The 22084-nt window shown below is 39.5% G+C and overlaps 1 protein-coding gene across 1 annotated transcript in view; it reads left to right on the top strand.

Annotated features, from left to right (window-relative positions):
- The window catches only part of LOC105458666 (sushi, von Willebrand factor type A, EGF and pentraxin domain-containing protein 1), a 73992-nt gene that overhangs the window by 7818 nt on the left and 44090 nt on the right, over positions 1–22084 (top strand). The window contains exons 2-3 of the mRNA XM_011704152.1: positions 12047–12125; positions 18096–18129. Coding sequence (XP_011702454.1) covers positions 12051–12125; positions 18096–18129 — 109 coding nt within the window. The 5' untranslated portion in view covers positions 12047–12050. The remainder of the gene's footprint in view (positions 1–12046; positions 12126–18095; positions 18130–22084) is intronic.

Here is a 22084-nt window from a genome sequence, read left to right as displayed (position 1 = left end):
TATAATAGAAGAACTTTCTATAGATTAAAATTAATAAAAAATTTTAGATTAGAGTAAGTAACGCTAACGGATATAATACGTTTCTCGACCTAAATTGTGATATTTCTTTATCTTCGTTTCGTATATACATACAATTATCAAAACAGTCGCTGCCGAGTTACTCGTTATCGAGCTCGCAAGCCTAATAGGATCCGTCTGAATACGTAGGATACATCGGAATAACTTAACGGTAGCCCTCGCTAATTGGCCCTCGTGTACGAAGCGAAAAGCTAGACGGTTGGATGAATGGTCCGTGAATATGTAAGACGGAATTAAACGAAATTAGGTTAAAATTCGTTGAATATCCGCTCGTTACCGTCGAACCGTGTCCAATGTACTCCTTTGTGAATCCTGCCGGGAAATAAGCCGGTACTCACACGTTTCGAACTGGCATTCGATTTAACAGCGAGGCTAAAACGCTATAGACGCGGAATTTCCGCGCCGGCGACAGAAGGTGCACGTCGCGCCGCATGCTTATACACCGCCAACCGGGCGACGGAGGCTTCCGACCGCAAGTGGACTCGACGGTGGAGAGAGCAGGACGCGCGGAATGCGCTTACACAATTGCCAATCGAGAAGACCGCAGACGAAAGAAACACCGGGCACTGACTAGGCGGTTTGCGATCTGGTGTTAGATACCACTTTCAACTATATTGTGCACGATCAGGTGGATCGCGAGCAAAAACAGTTCTGACAATCGTTATACGACGTGCGGTGGTTACGACGAGGGTGGCTTGTAATCAGGGCTGAGCATATTTCAAGTACTTGTATTTGAAATACAATTTGTATTTTGTATTTTAAAAGAGTTATTCAATGTATTTTGTATTTCAAATAAAACTTCCATCTATTTAATTTGTATTTGAAATACTAAAGAAATCATTGATAAAAAAACCTTGACAACAATTAATAGTAACTTAAATTGTTCTCATATGACAATTAGCGACACTAATTATTTCGTCAAGTTTTAAGCAACATCAAATAATCAGAGTCAAAGTTCATAATCTCGCATTAGTAAAGAGATTTTTCGTGCGGTTGATACAGTACAATAGGACTGTTAAAGAGTATAAGAGAGTAAAACAACTTTTCTTTCTCTTTCTAAAAGTGGAGAGGGGACTGCAGTTGGAGGGAAGAGTTTAACATTATATATTATTGTAATTGAAAGGTTAAATTAAAAAGTATTTTGTATTTTGTATTTCAAATTGAAAGATTGAAAGTATTTTGTATTTTACATTTCAAATCGAAAGATTGAAAGTATTTTATATTTTGTAAATCAAATACTAAGATTGCCAATATTTTGTATATTTTGTATTTTAAATACTTTAATGATGTATTTTGTCCAGCCCTGTAATACAATCGAACCTCGATAATATTCGAATCTCAAGAGACCAGAAAAACTATTCAAGTTATAGAGTTTTCGACTTAAAATTCGACTTACCGCGGAGGCTTTGTACACGAGAGTTTATAATTTTCCGATTATAATATAGCTTTTAGAGGGGGAAAAAAATCAATATTTAACAGTAAATTATTTTTGCATAGATAAGATAAATATAACCGTAAAACAAAATACCAGACTATTACTCACGGTTACACATTACAGCTACAACTTTGAATTATAGAGGTAGCGACAATGGAAGTTCGACTTATAGAAGTGAACTTCGACTTGTATAGAGATATCTGGCTACTTTAAATTCGAGTTTTTTTACAGAGGTAAAATATATATCTAAATGCCTGACAAATAATTCGAGTTAAGGTAGGTTTTATTTCGATTTACAGAGGTTTTCCGCAGCAGCGGAACGGAAGGGGATGAACAAAATTTTTGTCTTATAGAGGTTTTCGAGTTGTAGAGGTTCGAATTATCGAGATTCCAAACTGTACACTTGTAATCGGTCGGTCCCGAGTAAACGGAATCCCCGACGCGCGCGGCGAATGATGCCTAGCGTCGTGCGTTTTAGAGAATAGGTTGAACGTGCTAGAGAGACAAAAAAAAATTAAGACTCGCTCTCGCTGGTCTTCGGGCAAGACAAAGCGCTGAGCTAACGATCGCGATGGCAGTGACGAAGGAGGAGAAGGAGGCGGAGAAGAATGTCCGACCCTTCGTTCCACAAAAGCGAGTCTTCTGAAGCTTCCACGCGCACAATTCCCACAAGGGAACCTGAAAACCTATATGAAGAGTACACCCACGCTCAAAAGCACATCCCCCTTGGGTTTTCAGCGAATCTCCTTCGTTACGCGTTACCGAAACCGCTTCAATCGATAAACTCGGGATTGTGTCAAAGTAACTTTCCGCAAGTGTTGCAATTCTTCTGCGATTTCTGATGCGTAAATATTGTAATTGAACATGAATAAAAGAAAAACACGGTAACGGCGCGTTTAACGCGTCGCGTCGAATAAGGAATCCCGTTGCGCAAAAAAGGAAGGGGGGGGGGAGAGCGAATGAAGCCGAGGAAACCAGAGAAACGCGCCGCTCTCGTACTTCGAGGCTGCCGATGTCAACCGGAAATTATATCACGCCTTGTTACGTCGAGAGGACTCTCTGATTCCGCGCTTGCCAATTCATCCAAGACGTAGACGCGATTACGGTAATACTAAAGTAATCAGGCCATGTAGTTCCATTCACTAAGAAGCACAACGGCGTGTAAAATTCTCACGCAGCTATACAGCCAAGTGCGTTATTATAGGCTTTACGTAAAGGGTAACGACGGGAGATGTCTTTCCGCGATTCTTTAATTCAATTCTCTCTCTATCTCGTCTGACAATCAGTTTCGAAACCGCGTCAGCTCCGCGTCGAACTCTGTGTGATCTTTTCATAACGGCTGCACGTACACACTCCGCGGAGAATTATGTTAGATATTAGATAGAATTATATTCTTCATTTGTTACAGTAACACAACTCGGAAAATGAAGTTTTCCAGGAAATGATTTCAATGTTAAAATTATATTTGGGCTCGCATAAATTACAATCAACAGAATTAAAGAAGAGCTGACGGACCCGAGCTGACTATTCGCGCTATTATATTTTATATGAATTAACAACTAACAGTATAAATAAATAATTACAGGATAAATTTTTAACAAAGTAATATTGATAAAAATGAACGTTTTAGTTAATGCGGAATTTAAATATTTTAAACTCGTGAAATTTTATGTAATATTAATATATAATATTAATTTTGAAATGCAATTTTGGTGTAATAATTGTAGAGGAATAAAAATATGTTCTTTCTTTTTTTAAATATATATTTTCATTCTCTTTATTGTAAACAATTCAAAAATAACTTTTTTCAATTATGGTGCTGTTATAGCAAATCAGCGATATATTAAGTAATGTATTATCGAACACACATAAAACTTTTTATATTATTTAAAAAAAAAAAGTAATTGCGTGAGTTGCGAAAGAAGTGGAAAGAACAATGTGATCCGTGCGTCGTACGTGTTGTGGGCTTCTCTATATTACGCGCATTATGCTAACAGGGGGATAATGATTACGTGAAGGACCTCTCGAGTATCGCGCGTGGGTTGAATTCAAATTTGGTATCGTCGATGTATTGTTTACCAATTTTGTCACCGTACGGATGTATCGTACGGGGGAAGGAAACAGGGAAGGGCGGGAGGGAAAAGGAGTCTCTATCGAGGGAAGCCGGAAGTGCCTCGGCGGACAATGCACAGCGGGACTTCACTCGTGATATCTGCATTCGAATAATCTTTCTAGTTGCCCACCTATACTCCTCCACCTCCACCTCCTCCTCGAGTCGATGAACTCAACCGAAGAAAACGACCTTCGTTCGTCGTAAAATAAGTCTGTAAATCTCGATTGTGTCGTCGAAGTTCCACTAAGTGCTGACTGTCTTTGAAAGCGGAGCAGGAAGTACATTCGCCTGCAAAAATTTGCCTGGAAATAATCGGAGATTGCAAGCCGCGAGGAATCGCGAGTGGCCGACCGTCGCAGATAAAAGGAGCACAATATTCATGAAGTTTTCTGAAGGCAGAATTTTACATATAATAATCTAATTTTACTACAAATTTCCCACCATTTTTTTTTTCAATCTCACTATAATGCCAGATAAATTGCCATAACTCATTTCCACATAACACACTTACATCTTCTTTGAATAATTGCGCGCGGCTTCAAGCGAGAATTCTAATTCAATACCGAGGAAAGGCGCGCGTGAGAAACAAATGCAAACGTGTACAGAAAAGAAATGTGCTTCGCAGAATTCGCTATATATATATCGATAACGGTAAAATAACGGTCGATCGCGCGTAAATTGACGTATCAGCGACAACACCGCAACCGTGTTATTAGACACCGTTTTGTCATTAGACATCGATAGAGAAACTGTATAAAACGCTCGTTTTCCTGGGAAATTCGTCGTATAAATCTCGGTAACTTTCAAATGGAAAAAAAAGTAGGCGCGCTGGGAAACGAGCCACTTTACGAAATCCGTCCGCGAAACGGAAGTGGATACACGGGAATGGAGCGGAGGAGAGAGAGAGGGGGGAGGGGAGAAAAAAAGGAACGGGCGCAATTGAACGGTGACGTCGAGCCCTAACGTCGTTACAATACATAAATTATGCTCCAGATATACGCGCGCGAATCGAAAAGGAATATCGCGCAGTCGTTGCCGTAATTATAAAGACGCAAGTCCGCGCAGCGCAATAATCCAGCGCAGAGATCTTCGCCTTTATTATAGAAATAATTGATCGCGACGTAAGGATCAAGATAACGTGCCCCAGGATCCAGTTAGAAAGTATGTTTGCAGTGCTATCGCAATTATGACGATGTGCGCGGAACATCGTTTCCTGGTAACACAGGGAAGATGCCGTTATCCGGCACACTGCGCGAGAAAATAAATAAATTTGTCCACACACACACACACCCCACACAGAAAGCCGATAGTCTTCGCTGCCTATGTGAAAGAAAACTCTCGAGTCTCTCGCACCGAAACTCATATAATAGATATACAATCGAGATAGAGGCTCTGTTCTCTCTCTCTCACGCGCGCGCGCGCGAATTATCAGAATTTATTATACGACGCGCGCGCGAAATATTGTGACTGCAAAATAAATTTCTGCGTGTTACGGCATCTCTCGGTGCCGTCACCTTTCTGTTTCCTCCCGGGCGGAGATTAATTAAGGCCATTAAGGCGTAGCCCAAGAGGAATTTTTGCGAAGAAGGAGTTGCGTAAATCTGTTCTGTTCGAGCGCGCGGGCTTATATCCGCCGTTAAGCTCGCGGCGCGCCCGCGCCAATCAAAAGTGGCGCAATTTCCGCGCCGGCGGAGGTCCCCGCGTTTCCCCGTCAGCGCCGAATTATTCGCGTTCCTTCACGCTCGGCTTCACACGCGCGCGGAAAGTCGCCGCGTTCGAACGCGCGTCTACACGGACGGAGTCATTGCTCGCTTTTTACACGCACCGTTTCACGTGCCGCGCTTTAACCAGGAAGCCCGAATACTTTCTAGCGCTGACCTAGGAGCTCTCCAGTCCAGTTCTACCACAGCCCGCCACCGGGATCCAGCCTCCGCCGCCGATCCCGGCCTTCCGCGCCGCGCCGCGCCGCGTCTCGTCGACCTACGGCGCGGATATCTCTTCCATTTTCGCCGCGCGAACGAACCGCGCGGAGTTCAGTAACGATTAGAAACCGAACGGATGTCTGCATTTATCGACTTAATTCTATAGAGGCAGCGTTGTCTTATTATTTAAAGAAAGTAAATTCTTTTTACTGATTTTATTTAAAAAAAAAGAAACTTTCAAATAAAGAATACATGAAAATTATAGCCTTTTTGACAGTAAAAAGCACTATATTTTTAAATCTATTTAATTCGTTTTATTGGTCAAATTATAATGTATACAGTCATTTTACAAATCTTTTTTGGAGCTTATCACAGCTATAACAATCTTTTCTATATATATGATATAAACACAGATATCGCTCCTTACTTTTATAAAGCTTATTCTATTTTCTACTAACAAACTAACTTATCTAGTCTTGAAATTACATACATAGAACATATAATTATAAATATCACAAATAATCTTTATATTTTCAACTTAAATTAAAGTTGAATGGTAACCTTTTTATAAATTAAAATTAATAATATAATGACCCTTATTGATGTTGATATATGAAATAATAGAATGATCCTTTGAAGCCAACGCAGTTGCTGTCGCCTGAACAATGTTTCGTTTATTGTAAATTATGGGGAAAAAATTGAAAAAACGCATACGTTTCAACCCTTGGTTTTAGATCCTTTTCAGTGAATACAGTTTAATAGTATAAATCATATATCTCGCAAACTTTATGAGTTGTATTTACTCCTTCGTTCGTGATAGTAATTTTTTATAAATGTTATTTTATTATTTGAGCATTTAATATTTCTAATTTAATATATTATTAACAAACATTGTTTATTATTAATAAAGTTTACTATAATTTTCAACATAACTATAACTCATGTTTTTTAGTATTAAAGAAAGATCGCTAATATCGTCATACATATACTTATACTTTGTTTTTGGATTACATTTCTTAAACAAAAGCTAAAATTAAAAATTTAAAAATATAAACTCCCAGAAAGTGTCTTCCTTCGTATAATAGCGTTTTTTTTAATAATATTGTTTGGAATCTTGCAACATTTAATATTTTTTGTAAAACAAGCAAAAATGAGCGTCTGGCAAAAATAAGAAAGAGAAAACAGTTAATAGAAAACTGCAAACATATAAAACAATCTAATATTACAGTATAATATACGATGAATTATCTAAACAGATTATCAGTACCTATTAATAAAACGCAACATTTCCGAGAAATAAATGGATCTCTCTTCATAGAAGATCTATGTCGGCATCAGTGACTTTCCTTTAATTTACCGTAATTCAGTGTTCAATGCTACATACATTCCCTCTCCCCGCTCCCGCCACTTTCAGTTCTCAAGTGTATAGCTAATCTACGCAGATTATCCCGAATTTATCCCGAATTTTTCATCTTAAAGTGCATACGTTGCAAATACGCAACGCTCGCCTCTAAAAGGATTAATGACTAGTCCGCGCGACGATTAGCATTGTAGCTACACAGTTAATGCGTGTGCCTTTGCTTCTTCACAAACTGTCACTCTATACCACTCGTAATACGTTTCTCTCACTTAGGCAGGTTTATAAATAGACCCAATAGTGTGTGTACAGAGAATTCTTTCCTCTGCTGAATCATTCGCGTAATTTGACATTTAAATCCGTGTCTGAATGACCGCGGGAGGGGGAGGGTGGGGGAGGGGGAACAATTCGATTTCAACATCCCACGTATATTGCCGATCCGACCTTGCACTCGAGGCGCGCGTATCTCGCGCATTTTAACAGTACATATAACGTTCCGTAAAGTATGTTACAGGACACGTAAGTATATATCTCGTGGTATAACGTCTTAACACGCGCGAGAGGGTCTTCTTATCGCAGCTGAGAACCGATCGGGTTCGCGCGCGCATTTCGCGTTCCGCGAGGAAACGAGCGAATGCAAAGCAGCCCCGCGCGCGCTGCAGGAAGCGAACAGGTTCTGACGTCTCTGATTGCCCGAGCACGACGACGGGGAGCTCTTTTCGAGAGCAGCGCGCATGCACGGGACGATCGAAGGACACACCGCGGCGGCTCCGATTCCGATTTTACCGGTTTCGTGACTCGCGACTCGCTATACGGACGTGTTGAAGGCTGCAGGAGCAGGACGACCGACGTTCGCGCGACCTACACACGTATGTACATACATGCAGGTGCGTGCAGCCGTTGACGTTTTCTGACTCGCGTTTGGAGACGATCGCCTGCGTGTAGTACTGCATTCACATGCACACGTGCACGCGCGGAGTTGTGACGCGTCCGGATTCCCTGATAAACCGTTATAATCGTCGCGGATCGACTATATCTCGTCCGGGCGGTGAGGCGGAGGGGAGAGGGGGAACCACGTCAGACATTTAGCTCACCGCAGGAAGAGCTCTCCTGCCCGCGACGACGACCGCGACAACGCGGTGTAATCGCTGAATATAATCGCAATCTCGTCGCGCGGCGTCGTCGGTCGCTCCACCTCGTCGTCGTCGATAGGAGGATACTTCCTGCAGCCGATCGCGAATCTAACGGATTCCGCTCACCGTCGTCCTCGGGACGCCGTTCGTTACGATCGTTTCGTACCCGCAGCGAGAGAGGCGAAACGACCGTGTTTACGCAAGAAACTGCACTTCGAAGACGAGACGTTATTTTACGCGAATTAGCTTCTTCTGCAGCGCGGCGGCAACGGTTTTGCAAAAGTGTGACACGCGCGGCGTCAGGCAAGCGATCTCCGTTATCTTTGCGAGAATAAAAATTTATTTAACCGACGCGGCTGCAGGTACACACCTGACAATTTAAAGACTAATAGTTTCTTCGCATAAAGAAGTTAGAAAAAAGAAACACCAAAGTTATCTTCTTCCGCACGCAGAGAAAGGATTAGCCAACGCAGCTAAGATGTAGCCGTTACAGGCACCTAATGTGTGTCTTTAAAATAGGGACAGCTAATATCGTTACTGCCGAAGCTAAATTTTTATTAGTTGTTAAAATTTTGGCGCTACAGCAAAAAAATGTTTGCTGCTAGAATCAAATCACGTTTAGCTACATAATTCTATTGAGGAATATCCAGCAAAACTTTTAAATTTTTCAGCAAAATCATTCTCTCCGCGTTGTCTTACTTCACTTTCTTAGTTACTCCTGTTATAAATGTGCGCTATTATTTTAGCTAATAAAATTGTATCTCGCGACAAATATACTTTATCTTTAGTAGCTAACACTCAGGGAAATGTTTCGCTGTTTCAGCCAGAATTCTAAATATTAACTTAAATTACGCTGTTTTCTGCTAAAAAATTGTCTGTCATATCTAAAATTTATAGCAGCAATATTTTAAGATTATATACAAGAAAATATAGGTCTCATAACCAAACATGATTGGAGTTTGGACGATTAAACGTCATAGAGGAACTTTCTTGCTAAATTTGACAAATAGTTCAGAATTTCTATCTCTATTATCTATACATATATTGATTAAATACAAAGCATATGTGGTATCGTAGTGCTTACTAATCACTTATCCGTTTTAGCTAATTTTTCGTACCTAAATAATTCTCGCTATAATTGCAAGATTACTTTTTTTCAGTGAACTTTTAACAATGACAGCAAAGTTCTCAAACTATACACAGTGCGACAAATAATTTCCGGAATGCTATAAAAATGAAACGAATTAAGTTTTTTCAGTTTTCTCTTTATTCAAAATATTCTCCTCCTGATTTAATACACTTTTTGCAACGATTCAACAATGATTCAAATGACTGTTCCAGTTCATTTTGTGGTATTGCCTCCAAAGCACGCGTCGAAACTTTTTTCCACATTTTCAAAATAGCATCCTTTCAACTTTATTTTCATTTTGGGGAATAAAGAAAAGTCACATGGCGCTAAATCAGGCGAATACGGTGAATGATTCAATACGCGAACCTGATTTTTAGCCAAAAATTGATTGTGAGCTATTTTAAAGATGTGGAAACAATTCAACAAGCTTCGACGCGTGCTTTTGGGGGCAATACTACAAAATGAACTGGACCAGTCATTTGAATTGTTGCAAAAAGTGTATTGAATCAGCAGGAGAATATTTTCAATAAAGAAAAAGAGAAAATTATAAAAACTCAATTCGTTTCATTTTTATAGCATCATTCCGGAAAATTATTTGTCGCACTGTGTATATAGCTACTGATATTTAACTGATAACGCTGTCATTTTTTTGAGTGCGCGATCCTCCTCTTCTAGCCTCAGCATTTTTTTCTCGACGACTGGATATATATTGCAATCGAAATCTCTCTCTCTTTCTCTCTCTCGAGCACGTGATCGCGTGTACGATTAAGAAAGGGAAGCGTTCTCGCACGCGGGGAGTTCCCACGACGCAATCGGCACCTCCGAATCCCCGCGAGTGAGGCCTAATTACGCGGAGGCCCGCTAATTAAACACGGATGCTGCATGCTCGCGCGGCGCGGCAGATCGCACGGCGGCCGCTTGCTCCAGTTTAAGCGAGCGACGAGAGGGCCGCAATTCATGCGATGCTCGCCGCCGGTGACAGACGGGCCCAACAATGGCGCGCGGCGTCGGCGTCGCTCGGTTGCATAAAAGCGACTGTGCACACAACCGGGGCGCGCGAACAACCGCAAAATATAATAAACTTTCGCGATCTCCGTCCGTGTGCCAGCCGCGTCGCGCGCGCACACCGACGCGACAACGACGACGACGACGACGACGACGCCGCCGACGTTACCGTGTACCCGCGAGGCGTACACAGGATCGCTTTCCAGCCGCTTCCCACGAGTTCGCTCATCCGCGATGCGACTCGCGACCGCGTTGCGTCACGCGGTGTGTCTCCTCGCAATTGCCTGCGACTCATGGAAATTGCGGTCGCAATAATACGTATATGATCTGCTTTAATCACCGTAGCGTTATACGTTTTCACTTCTCTTCCTTGTTTTTCTCTCTTTTTTCATTTGGGGTGGTTTTTTTAGTAAAGTGCCGAAAATTTGCAGGGATGTTTTACGAGGACCCATCCCAAAATCATAAATATTTGCATAATTTGGATAAAATATTAAAACTACGCGTGTATATCTAATGAAATAATACGAAACGAACGGTATTTAGTACATGCACAAGTGATGAATAAAATCACTAAAAGGAAATTAAACTGACAGGCCGTGTGTGAGGTAATTCAAGTAATTATGTGATATTTTTCCGTTTCAACGTTAAATATCTTTTCAGAATGGACCTATTTCATTACTTTTTTGTGACTATTGAAATCGTAATTTTTTAATTTATCATAATCTCGTTTTTCAGAAAATTCTGCCGTCTCGTTTGCGTGCAATTAGTCAAAAAAGTGTCTTCGATCCCAATCTGTCACTATTACATACGTACATACACGTAAAAAGTTAAATTTTCAACTTTTTTTTCTCTCTCTCTCTCTCTTATTTCACCGGTAATCCCCCCCCAAAAAATTTTGCGCACGTCAAGTTCGGCACTTCATATTCATTATATAAACAAAATTAGATATTTCTGTCGCAACTCAATTTAAGTAAAGTATCACCTTAAAATCTATCGAGAGTCGCTATATTTTTGAAATAATCGCACGTTTGCGGGACGCGACGAACGCGAACGAGGAGCGGCGCGACACTCGGACGACCTCTGCACGCTGTGGGGTTGGCGCGACAACAACAACAAAAAAAATAAAGTCCGTCGGTCCGCGCAAAGGGTTAATAGACACACTGGTGCGCGCGCGCGCGCGCGGTGCAGCGTAACGTCATCAATAATATAATCCCCGCGACGGTTATCGCGCGCGCGGCACCCGGTTGGATCACTCGCGGGGCGAGGTATGCCGGCTCGCGCGGCCCCGCGCGCGCTTCGCTCCGTGGCTGCCACAATTCAGCCTGCGCAGAAACCGTAAGGAATTTTATGGGAACGCCGGGTGTGTATTCGAACGCGCCGCAGCGTACAGAAAACGACGCGCTGAGTATCTTCCGCGTTCTTTCGCGATTATGACGAACGTTCGACGAAGAGGTGAGGAGGAGGGAGGAGGGGGGGGGAGAGAAGAAAAAGAAACGTCGTCGAGTCTCGCGAATGACCGTGGCTCAACCTCAACTCGCGGCGCGAGTTCGAGACTCGCGTCATGGTACTTATTGATGCGTATACAATCGCCGATCCTGCCGCGCGACGAAACGCCGCACGTATGTACGTCCGCGATGCTAAATGCACCGATGACGAAGACGCGCGCACATAGAGTCATCGGCGAGAAATTCCGCGAGAAAGATGGAGAGGTTTTCAATAGAAAAATCGCGCGCCGCCTCCGTTACTCCGTGCCCGACCGCCGCGACGTCCGCGAGCGTTTAATAATTACAAGCCGCGCGCGCGCGCGACGTTATAATAAGATCGACGCCGTATAAATAGTATATTCACGTGGGGCCTCTTCTTGTCTGTTGCAGGAATATGCTGATAAGAGAATTGGCGGCCGTTTGGGTCGCCGTCCTCTTGTGCCATCATCTTCAGCTAACGGAGTCTCAGGTGAGCGATGGTTCAAGTGTACTTATACGTTATCGAGCCGCGAGTTATATAGCGTAAAGCTCGAAGCGAAATGCCGCGCGGGTTAAGCCATGCTTGCAGGGAGTTAACCGCGCGCCTCCGCACTGCTAACCGATATTATTCACGATCACCCTCGCGTATTAAGCGAAGTTGTCGAGCTATAGCTCGAACCAAATTTAGAGACGACCCAGCCAGAAATGCTAACAATAAATCGACACAATGTCGATTCGATGTCGATGCGTTGATGAATGATCAACGAGTTGAATATCGTCTGATATTTTTGCCATTTTCGACCTTATTATAATTGTTCTTGCATCAATTAACAGGATTGAGTATATAGTAACTAGTGAAAAGTTAGATGATAAAGTTTAAGAGTTAATAACTTTTAACTTAACTTACAAGTTAATTTTAAACAGGTTAACTGTTAACTTTAACTACAGTTATTTTTAAACACTTATATATAAATTTTAACTTATTAACTTTTTTCTAATAGCAAGTTAAAAATTTATTTATTTAAAAGAAAAATAATGTTTTATATAAAGACAATAGTTTGTATTATTTCTTATAAACTTAATTTACAAAAATAAAATATTAAATTTATATCATCATTTACATCGTAATAGGTGTTTATTTAGAGTAATCTCATTTAAAAAAGAATACGACATCAATTTAATATAAATGATGTTTTCCAAATTAACTTTTAATGTAACTTTAGTTAATTTAATCTTAATGCAAATTTAACTGAGTTTTTTGATTATACAACTTTTGACTTAATTAAATTAATTTCATAAGTCATTAACTTAATTTAGTTTTAAAAAAATATTAACTTACCCAACACCCTGTTAATTAATTTGCAATATATATAGATAGATTCCTTTTAGCTTTTGGCCAATTCCACATCGGACATGCATCGAATTCGGTAAACACAGATTATAATTGCACAGATTATAATTAACATTATAACATTTCAGCTATATTGCAGAAATATTACAATGTGCTGCAATATTGTAGTTATAAGTTGTGTTTGCTGGGAATAATATATATAATGCTTTCCAATTTTGCGTCAATTCTATGTAAAATTGGCCGAAAGAACGGATTGAGACGATGAAAGTCTTATAGAAATATTCGCAATTGCTGAATCAACGTAGAAACAATTACGATGAGATATCAAAGATGATAAAAATATCAACCCAGTAACATCATAAAATATCGACCGTTTATCGACTCATCAGCGTCAATTTGACGTCGAGATTCAATGTCACTTTGATTAATCATTTCTTGCTGGGAAACTTCGGGGCGAACTTCCTCACAGATGCTGAATTTTTTCACAAAATTCAATTTAACAACGCGGACTTGTGCTCGACTCGCGATCGAGATTTAGCACGAGGCTCAACTCGATAACGTCGATCGGCCTCCTTTAACACATTGCGCTTCGTGCATCTATAGAAAATTTTGAATTAATCGCTCATCTATTTACCGTCACCTCGCGTTTGTGACGCCCCAATCATTGCCCTTTCTCTCTCTCTCTCTCTCGCTCTCTCTCTCTCTCTCTCTCTCTCTCTCTCTCTCTCTCTCTCTCTCTCTCTCTCTCTCTCTCTCTCTCTCTCTCCCCCTCTCCTGGCCCGAACATGATCAAAACATCTCGACCGGTTTTTAACTTAATCACGGCCGGACGCCGCGGCGGCGGGGAAACCTAAGTAGGTATACTCGAGGGCGAGAGGATAATTTCGTCTGCGACGAAGAAAAAGGTTGCGCGCGGCCCTGCCCGCGGCGGGTGAGGCGGTCAAGGAAGGAAACACGCGAGGGCGAGCGCCCGCGCGCGCGCGCGATATAAAGGCCCTACGCCGAGATTCCTGCGCGCGGTCTCAACCCGTGGGTTATGAAGTAATTGGTATGTCGGCGGCCGCGGCAGGGCGAGCCCAAGAAAGAGAGAGAGAAAGAGAGAGATAGATAGAGACTCCGTAGGAGTTTAGCGGGGCTCGGTTTCCACGGAGATGTGGCATATGTGAGGTGAAAGTGAATTTCAGCGCGCACACAGGCGCGTACGCGCGTACATATACATACGTACGCCGCGCCAAGAGGTGCCGCGCGCATACGATCACATATACAGATGCGATATTTTAACTACAGAACTAGTAGCCCGATACGTATAACGCGGGAGAGAAGAGAATGTAGCGAGAATGCAAGTCCGCGCCGCGAGTAGGTACATACACAGGCATTCCGACCGAGGCGGCTCGAGCGTTTCTGCGTGATGCCTTGACGAACGGCTTCTCGCTCCTCCGAGAAACGTTCCTCTCTAAAACTATATAGCAATCTGTCCGGCTGTGGAAAATTTAAGCCTTGTGGAAATGCGGGGCAAGGACGAAGCGAAATTTAGAGAGCCCGCATTTCGCAACGTGGATTCTAATTCCACTTTGCTCTGGAATTATATACACACGTTCATTTAATTAATTTACGTTAACACGGAAAAAATTACTGCGGATGTTACAACAATATTCTCTACACGTTTGGAAAAGAAATGCATGTGAATTTAAGTTATATTGATGTTACATGGCGTACATCTGTTAAGGTGTATGCTCATCAATATACGGTTGTCACAACCGTAGTGCTTTGGATAAAAATAACATTCGGTTAGAATATCTTCATATATGTGCAGTTGCCTCAACCAAAGTATTATTGTTATCTCTCTAATATGACCTGTATAACAAATATAGTATGATTGAGAGATATACAGTCACCAAACTAATTGTCCGGACAATGCGTTAATATATCAATAATTTCTAAAAATTCAAAATAGAGCAACTTTGTCAAAAATTATCTTAACGAGATTTTTAAATAGCATTTTACAGCTTGAAATTTCCATTTTTCAAGTTGATATTTTATAAAATGATTAACTGACTTTCTTCGGAGTCGCTGCATTGATACAAATGGAGATATGACAAATCGCAAAATTTTTTCCTAACTTTGTAAAGTTCCACGGCCCGAAATAAAAATCGCACTAAAACGAGGTGTACAGTTTTCGAAAGAATGAATTTTTTTCTTTAATTTGCTTTTTTGTTGAGCGTTGTACGATTTTTTTTCACCGAGTTATTCAAATTTGAAGCAAAAATGATCTTTTTTACTTTGATGTGATTTTATTTATTTTATTGATTAAATCTATATTTAAATTAATAATAAATTTGACTAATACTTTTAGTGAAAATGTATTACTAGGAATAATTTTCACTTCTAAATATTATTATCTTTATAAAATTACAATATTTGATAAAGTTAAAGCAAAAAATAAATTCCCAATACCTGTGTCCGGACTGTTTCGTGACTGTAACTCGGTGAAAAAAATTTCAAGATAGAGCAACTTCGTCAGAAATGTAACAAGATTTTCAAAAAAACATTTTACAGCTGGAAATCTCCACTTTTCAAAGTAATACTTTAGAAGACGACTAACTGAGTTTTTTCGAAGCCGCATAGATGCAAATGAAGGTGTGGCAAATTGCAAAATTTTTCCAAAAATTTCGGAACTTTGCAAAAAACTTGCAAAGTTCCACGGCCCGAAATAAAACTCGCACAAAAACGAGGTTTACAGTTTTCAAAAGTAACAACTTGAAAAAATGGAGATTTTAAATTGTAAAGTGCTTTTTTAAAAATCTCGTTACGATAATTTTTAGCAAAGTTGCTATATCTTGAATTTTTAGAAATGATCAATATATTAACGCATTGTCCGGACAACAATTAGTTTGGTAACTGTATATGATATAATAGTTGCATGTCACAACATTGAGGCTGAGAGTTCAGTTAACCATATATAAGTCACTTCCAAAGTATTTTAGTTCCTATAACCCTTTTAAATCGATGGGCGAAATTTATCACAATTATCATGTTGCGGCAACAGTAATTTTTTTCCCGTGATTCAATTATTATTTTCGGTACTTTCTACATTGGTTTGAAAATTTTAGCGATTGCCTCTCCTTATTATACATATAGCGTTTCGGTTGCATAATTGTCTACCGAACTCACGATAGATTTTACGACGATCGTAAAATCGATATCTATCGCTCTTATCACAGCATGTTACGAATACCTAAATGACGTGGATATATAGATCGAGTTGCACGCGGAGAGACTCGATTTTCGAGCGTGTTCGAGCGCGCGGGAATGCGCGCGAGGGCGCAGCCTTTCTACACAGCTGGCACAAACTCGCACCTCTCGCAGGAATGTAGTCACCGTTATATCACTGATACGCGCGCGTTAAGCAGCGTCGAAATATACTTACAAGACGGCCGGGGGAACGCGTCCGAGGCCGAGTTCGCGTTCGCGAGCGAGTACTTATATAGCGGATACTTTCCGTGCTCTTGAGAGACGGACGGCGAGAAACGAAGATCGTTGGACAGATTGCATCTTCACTTTCTCCCGCCGCGGATAACAATGCGTCTAGCATGCCTGTGGGGCCTAACCGGGCGCCTTTCCACAGTTAAACCCGCCGCGCAAAAACTGTGACTTCCTAGGTGTGAAGTAATCGTGTACGAAAGGGATTCGAGATTTACGATCCCGCGGTTATCGTTTTTGAAATGAAGAGTCTCATTGATTCATCGACGTAACATAAAAAAAAATAACATTTATTTACAGAGTATTTTTATTACCTGTTAAATATCGTTACTTCAATTTGCCTCACTGTGACAATTTAAACAAGCTTTTTCAATTTTATTTCGCGATTTCAATCCGCTTCCAATGTTCACAATAAACTGCTGAAACAAACAATTCATCAAAAAAATTTAATTGATATTTTTATTCGTTAAATATCTGATTGCAATGAAGATTTATTCCACTATAAACCAATAATTTAGGAAAGATTTTACTTTGTATTATGCAAACTCGATATACCGATGATATTATTGCGATTTAGAGCTTATAGCTATCAACTACTCACTCAATTTATAATCAAGTAATCACACAAAAAAATTGAGATTTACGATCTCAGACATCTTTTTTTTTTTCTTAAAGTCTCATTGATCTGTCGATATAAGAGAAACGATAACAAAGAGAAAATATATAATGTTATATATAACGTTTATAACCTATAGGTATAATATATATGATATTTTTTTATTAAATATATATTTTGTTTTATATTTTTACTATAATTTGCCTCATTATGGCACAATTTAAAGAAGCTATTTTAATTATTCCGCGATTTCAATCTGCTTCTCGTGTCTATAACGTTGAAAAAAACAATTTGCGAAGAAATTTTGATATTAAATTCTTATTATTTGTTAAATCTAATTGCGATGATAATTTACTTTATTATAGCCAATAATTCGGAAAAGTTTTGCTTTATGTTGTATTATGCGAACTCAATGTCGATACTTTGCGATTTTTGAGCTTAGCTATCAACTATCACTCAATTTATGATCAAGTAACCATACAAAAGATTTGAGATTTACTCGATCATCATCTTTTTTCTGCGAAAATCTCAAAATCTCTTGATCTATCGGTATAAAAGAAATAACAACAGAGAAAGTATAACGTTATAATATCTAATAACATTTAATTTTAATATTAATATTTGATAGCATTTTTGACGTATAATATATATAATATTTTTTAATTAAATATAATTTGTTAAATATCGTTATTATAATTTGCCTCATTATTTCACAATTTAAAGAAGCTATTTTAATTATTCCGCGATTTCAATCTGCTTCTCGCATCTACAACGTTGAAACAAACAATTTGCGAAGAAATTTTAATATACTTATTACCTGTTATAAATCTAATTACAATGATAACTTGCTCCCCTAGCCAATAATTCAGAAAAGTTTTAATTTACTTTGTATTATGCGAACTCGAACGTACCTTCGATGCTACTGCGATTTAGATCTCGATTATTGCAGCTATTATTTAATTTATGATCCAGTGTTAACTATCAGCGCTAAATAAACGCGCTTTCTGTTGCAGGTTCCTACCACAAACGTCTTCACTTGTTCAAACGGTGAGTAACAACATTGGCAATTGTATACCAATGGCGCGTAAACAAATAATGCCCAAGGCGAATCCTCCTTTTTCTTCTTGATAAATCACATCCGCGCGGTATTCGTGCGGGTACTTATATTTGTTCGGACAAATTCGAGGATTACAATTATTCAGAATGATTTGAGCCTTCGTGAAAGAGAAGGGGGGGGGGCAAATAATGTCACTTTAAATTTTTCCTCTTTCCTGCGTCTATTTTACCACTACTCGTTAATAGAAAGACAGTTCTCAAGCCTCAAGCATCTAATCATCTTCTGAAAAAACAGTAAAAATCAAAAGCCAAATATAGCTAGCGGAGAAATTTAAAATTTTGCATTCGTGAAATCAGGTAAGACCTGGATCTTTCTTTGATATTTGAAATTATATTTTCTTAATTGCTGAATCGTTGAATGAGATCTAACCTATTCTATGTCATACGGAATCTTTTGCCTCTATTTTGATATAATTCCTATGCTTGTGTATTAATTTTATTTCTCTCAGTAAAGGAAAAATTAGCTCCTGGGGCAAATAATGACAATTTTTAGTTGGGTAAATAATAACAAATCGAAAAGTTTTTTTAATATTTGAATATGATTTTTCTAATTCATTTGGGATAATATGAGATTAGTTACAAGGCAGGATCTAGAATGAATATGATTTTTAATCAAAAATACTAGCAAATAATGTTACTACTATTATTTATCAATAAATACAAATTTACATATGGGAGAGTATAGAAATTAATATAAATTACCTTATCTAAGCAAAATGTCAAAAGAAAGATCGATTAGGATTTAAGAATTATATGTATTTTGTAATTGTCGCATAGGGTGTCACTATTTACCCACAGAATGAGGCAAATAGTGACAAATGTAGATTTCAGTTTTTATGAAAATCTAGCCCGCATACCTGACTTATGAAAACTCTAATTAAGGTCTTTGTATATTTGAAAGTGGAAAGTACTCTTTTAATGAAAAATCATATCTTGTAAACTTGAAATTAGATTGTAAGAGAGAGAGGAAAAAATCCGTCACTATATTTGTCCCTCCCCCCCTCTTCTTTTACTGACGAGAAATTATTTTTCGACGCGCATATAAAAGTGCAATCATGCAAATGCGACAAATGTGACAAACGATGCAGACAAAGATCAATTTATCGAGCAAATCCCGCGAATCGACGGCCGTGGCGCGGGCGGCGCGACGGGAGCTATAACGTGAAAGTCGCTCTGCAATTATTGTTTTCGTCCGAACGAATCTCACAAGTCAATCGCAGGGGAGACATCGTAGAAATCGCCAATCCTCCGAGATATTAGGCGACTCTTACTTTCGCGATCGTGCCCCTCCCCCCTCTTCCTCCTCGCTCCCTCCTCCCCCGCGCTGAATATTCGAGCTCTCGTCCCGTCGCGTCGCGTCGCGTAAGTTGTAACGACAGAATAACGGTCGGGCAATAAAATCGGCGCAAAGTGATTTCCGAGATTATTGAGAAAACCGTAAACGTCATTACGGCTAATGCCGACGCGCGCGCGGTCCGCCTGTTTGGATAACTGCGGAGGAAAGATAAACCCACACTTCGACGGAGGAGAGCCCGAAGAGAGACACCCTCGCACGGGAGAGTAAAAACACGATTCTATTAAGTGATAATTCGCGGAAAGAAAAAAAAAGAGATCTCGTCCGTTTGGTTTGACTCGGCGTTTTCCACTCGCGAATCAATACCTATGTATTTCCATTGCGGAGATACGCGGCGAGCGACCGAAGATTTTTGCCGCGAGATTAATTCCCGTGAGCGGGAATTACACACGCGAATATACGTGAGCAAAATTCGCCTCGCGCAGCGTCGAGAGGCACGATTGCAAATGAGGGAAACCAATGGAGGATCCTTCTCCCTTTTTTTTTTTTTAGGACGCATCGCTGGCTTACATTCAAATCGCGCACGGAGGCGCCTTGAATCGCAAATTACGCGCCGACAATTATTACGTGTCTCGTGTACCTCGGCGCGACGCGAGAGTTTGCGAAAATGAGAGACACATCAGAGGCACGCGCGCGTGTTCGATAAATAAATATCCTCGTAAGAGAGAGAGAGAGAGAGAGAGAGAGAGAGAGAGAGAGACACAATGAGGATAAGAGTTCGGCCATTCGTAACGCTGCTCCACTTTTCCTCGTTACTCGCCGATGCAATTAAAGTAGGTTGCACGTACCATATGGGGGCCTTCCCCCCCCCGCCCCCTCCCGCCCGTGGTCGGCCGCTAGCCACAAGTCGTCGCGTGCGCTACGAAAAATTGCAAGTGCTATTTTCTTCCGCGTGCGTGTTTTCTATTTTCTCGTTCTTTCTCTCGCGAGTTATCCTCAATTAATCCGCGCTCTATTCGCGGTCACGCCTTCATGATGGCAGCCACGCACATCGCGCTAGAAACGATTTCGTCGAGAGAGACCGAGAAATTGTTTCGAATGAATATATCATTTGGACGTTGAAATCATTTAACGAGATGGCTTAAAAAAAATATTGAAGATCATGATTAGCAAAGCGAAATGCTTAATTTAATGTATCAAAGACTGCACGGAAACATCCCAAAAAGAAAATAATTTTAATATTAGTGGAATCCGCTAAATCTTAGAGGATTTTATTCTTGTATATGATGGCCTCAAGAGGAATCCTCTGAAATTAAGAGGAAAATATTCTGTGGCACAATATTCTAATAGTTAGAATAATTTCGTCTTGCATTTACAGTACAAGTCTTGTACTGTAAATCTATATTTATAATTTACATATGATTTATACTGTAGTTTTTCAGTATTTGCAATGAATAACGGAATGCAGCCTTACTGCGTCTGTTTTCGCAAATGCAGCGCAACACTTCAATCAATCGTCACGGCAGAACGTAGCGATGCACATTACTTTTCGTGTTACTCGTATCGCGCGTAAAAGGGCATTCCGCTTGAAATAAACATATTCCTCTTAATACAAAAGGAAAACCGAAAAATAATATCTAATAGATTTTAGATGAACAGTTCACTTTATTAGAAGAGGAATACTATTTCTGTAAAAGTTTTCGCTTAGAATATGGGATTAGAGGAAATTTCACTTAATAATTAGAATATTTTTTCTGGGTGAAGAACAATTTTGCTGAATCCAGATCTGAAATTAAATAATTTTTGTTCAATAATCAAAATAATTTTGTGCAAAAGTCAAAATGATTGCTAGAATATCAAAACATGGTTTTATAGCACAATATCGGTACTTATCAGTTTTAACATTTCAATAACAATTATTTTGATGCTTTAACAAAAAAATTATTTACAAATCTGTTTCTAGCAAAATTTTTAGACCTTTCAGCAAAATCGTTCTTTCCATGTGCGTTAGAATTAAAAGTAGAGCTTCGGGGTTTAAAGTAGATTAAAGTGGAATTTCAATTTCGTCGAGAGAGACCGAGAAATTGTTTTGAATGAATATGATTTAACGTTAAAATCAGTTAACAGTAGCTAATAAATATGAAGATTGCAATTAGCAAAACGAAATGTTTATTTTAATACCTAATGACTGTGTTAGAATAAAAAGTAGAACTTCAAGGAATTTGAAATAGATCAGAGCAGAATTTTTATTTCGGAAAGTAAGTCTTGTATGCTAATAGAACTAATATGTTAATATACGTTACGTTTGATTCGATAATCGGGATAAAATCTACATTCTGGAGACACATAACTTTCCATTTACATAAATATTACTCTATTAACATTTTAAGCATCGACACTGGAATCCATTGCAATACATATACGCTTTCTCGTTCCCATGCTCACATTCTTACATTCCACACGTTATACGGGCGAATTCGAAGATAACACGTTTTAGAGTGTAAAAGATATTACGTGTTTCGATTAATTTAAGTTTTCAAAAAATTTAACTTATTGTTAGTCGCAACATTAAGCGAGATCAACCTTCTTATG

The sequence above is a fragment of the Wasmannia auropunctata genome, unplaced genomic scaffold, assembly GCF_000956235.1.
Source record: "Wasmannia auropunctata unplaced genomic scaffold, wasmannia.A_1.0 LD334459.1, whole genome shotgun sequence".
Taxonomy (NCBI): Eukaryota; Metazoa; Arthropoda; class Insecta; order Hymenoptera; family Formicidae; genus Wasmannia; species Wasmannia auropunctata.
Note: the sequence above shows the minus strand (reverse complement) of the source record. Positions and strands in the feature narration are given on the sequence as shown.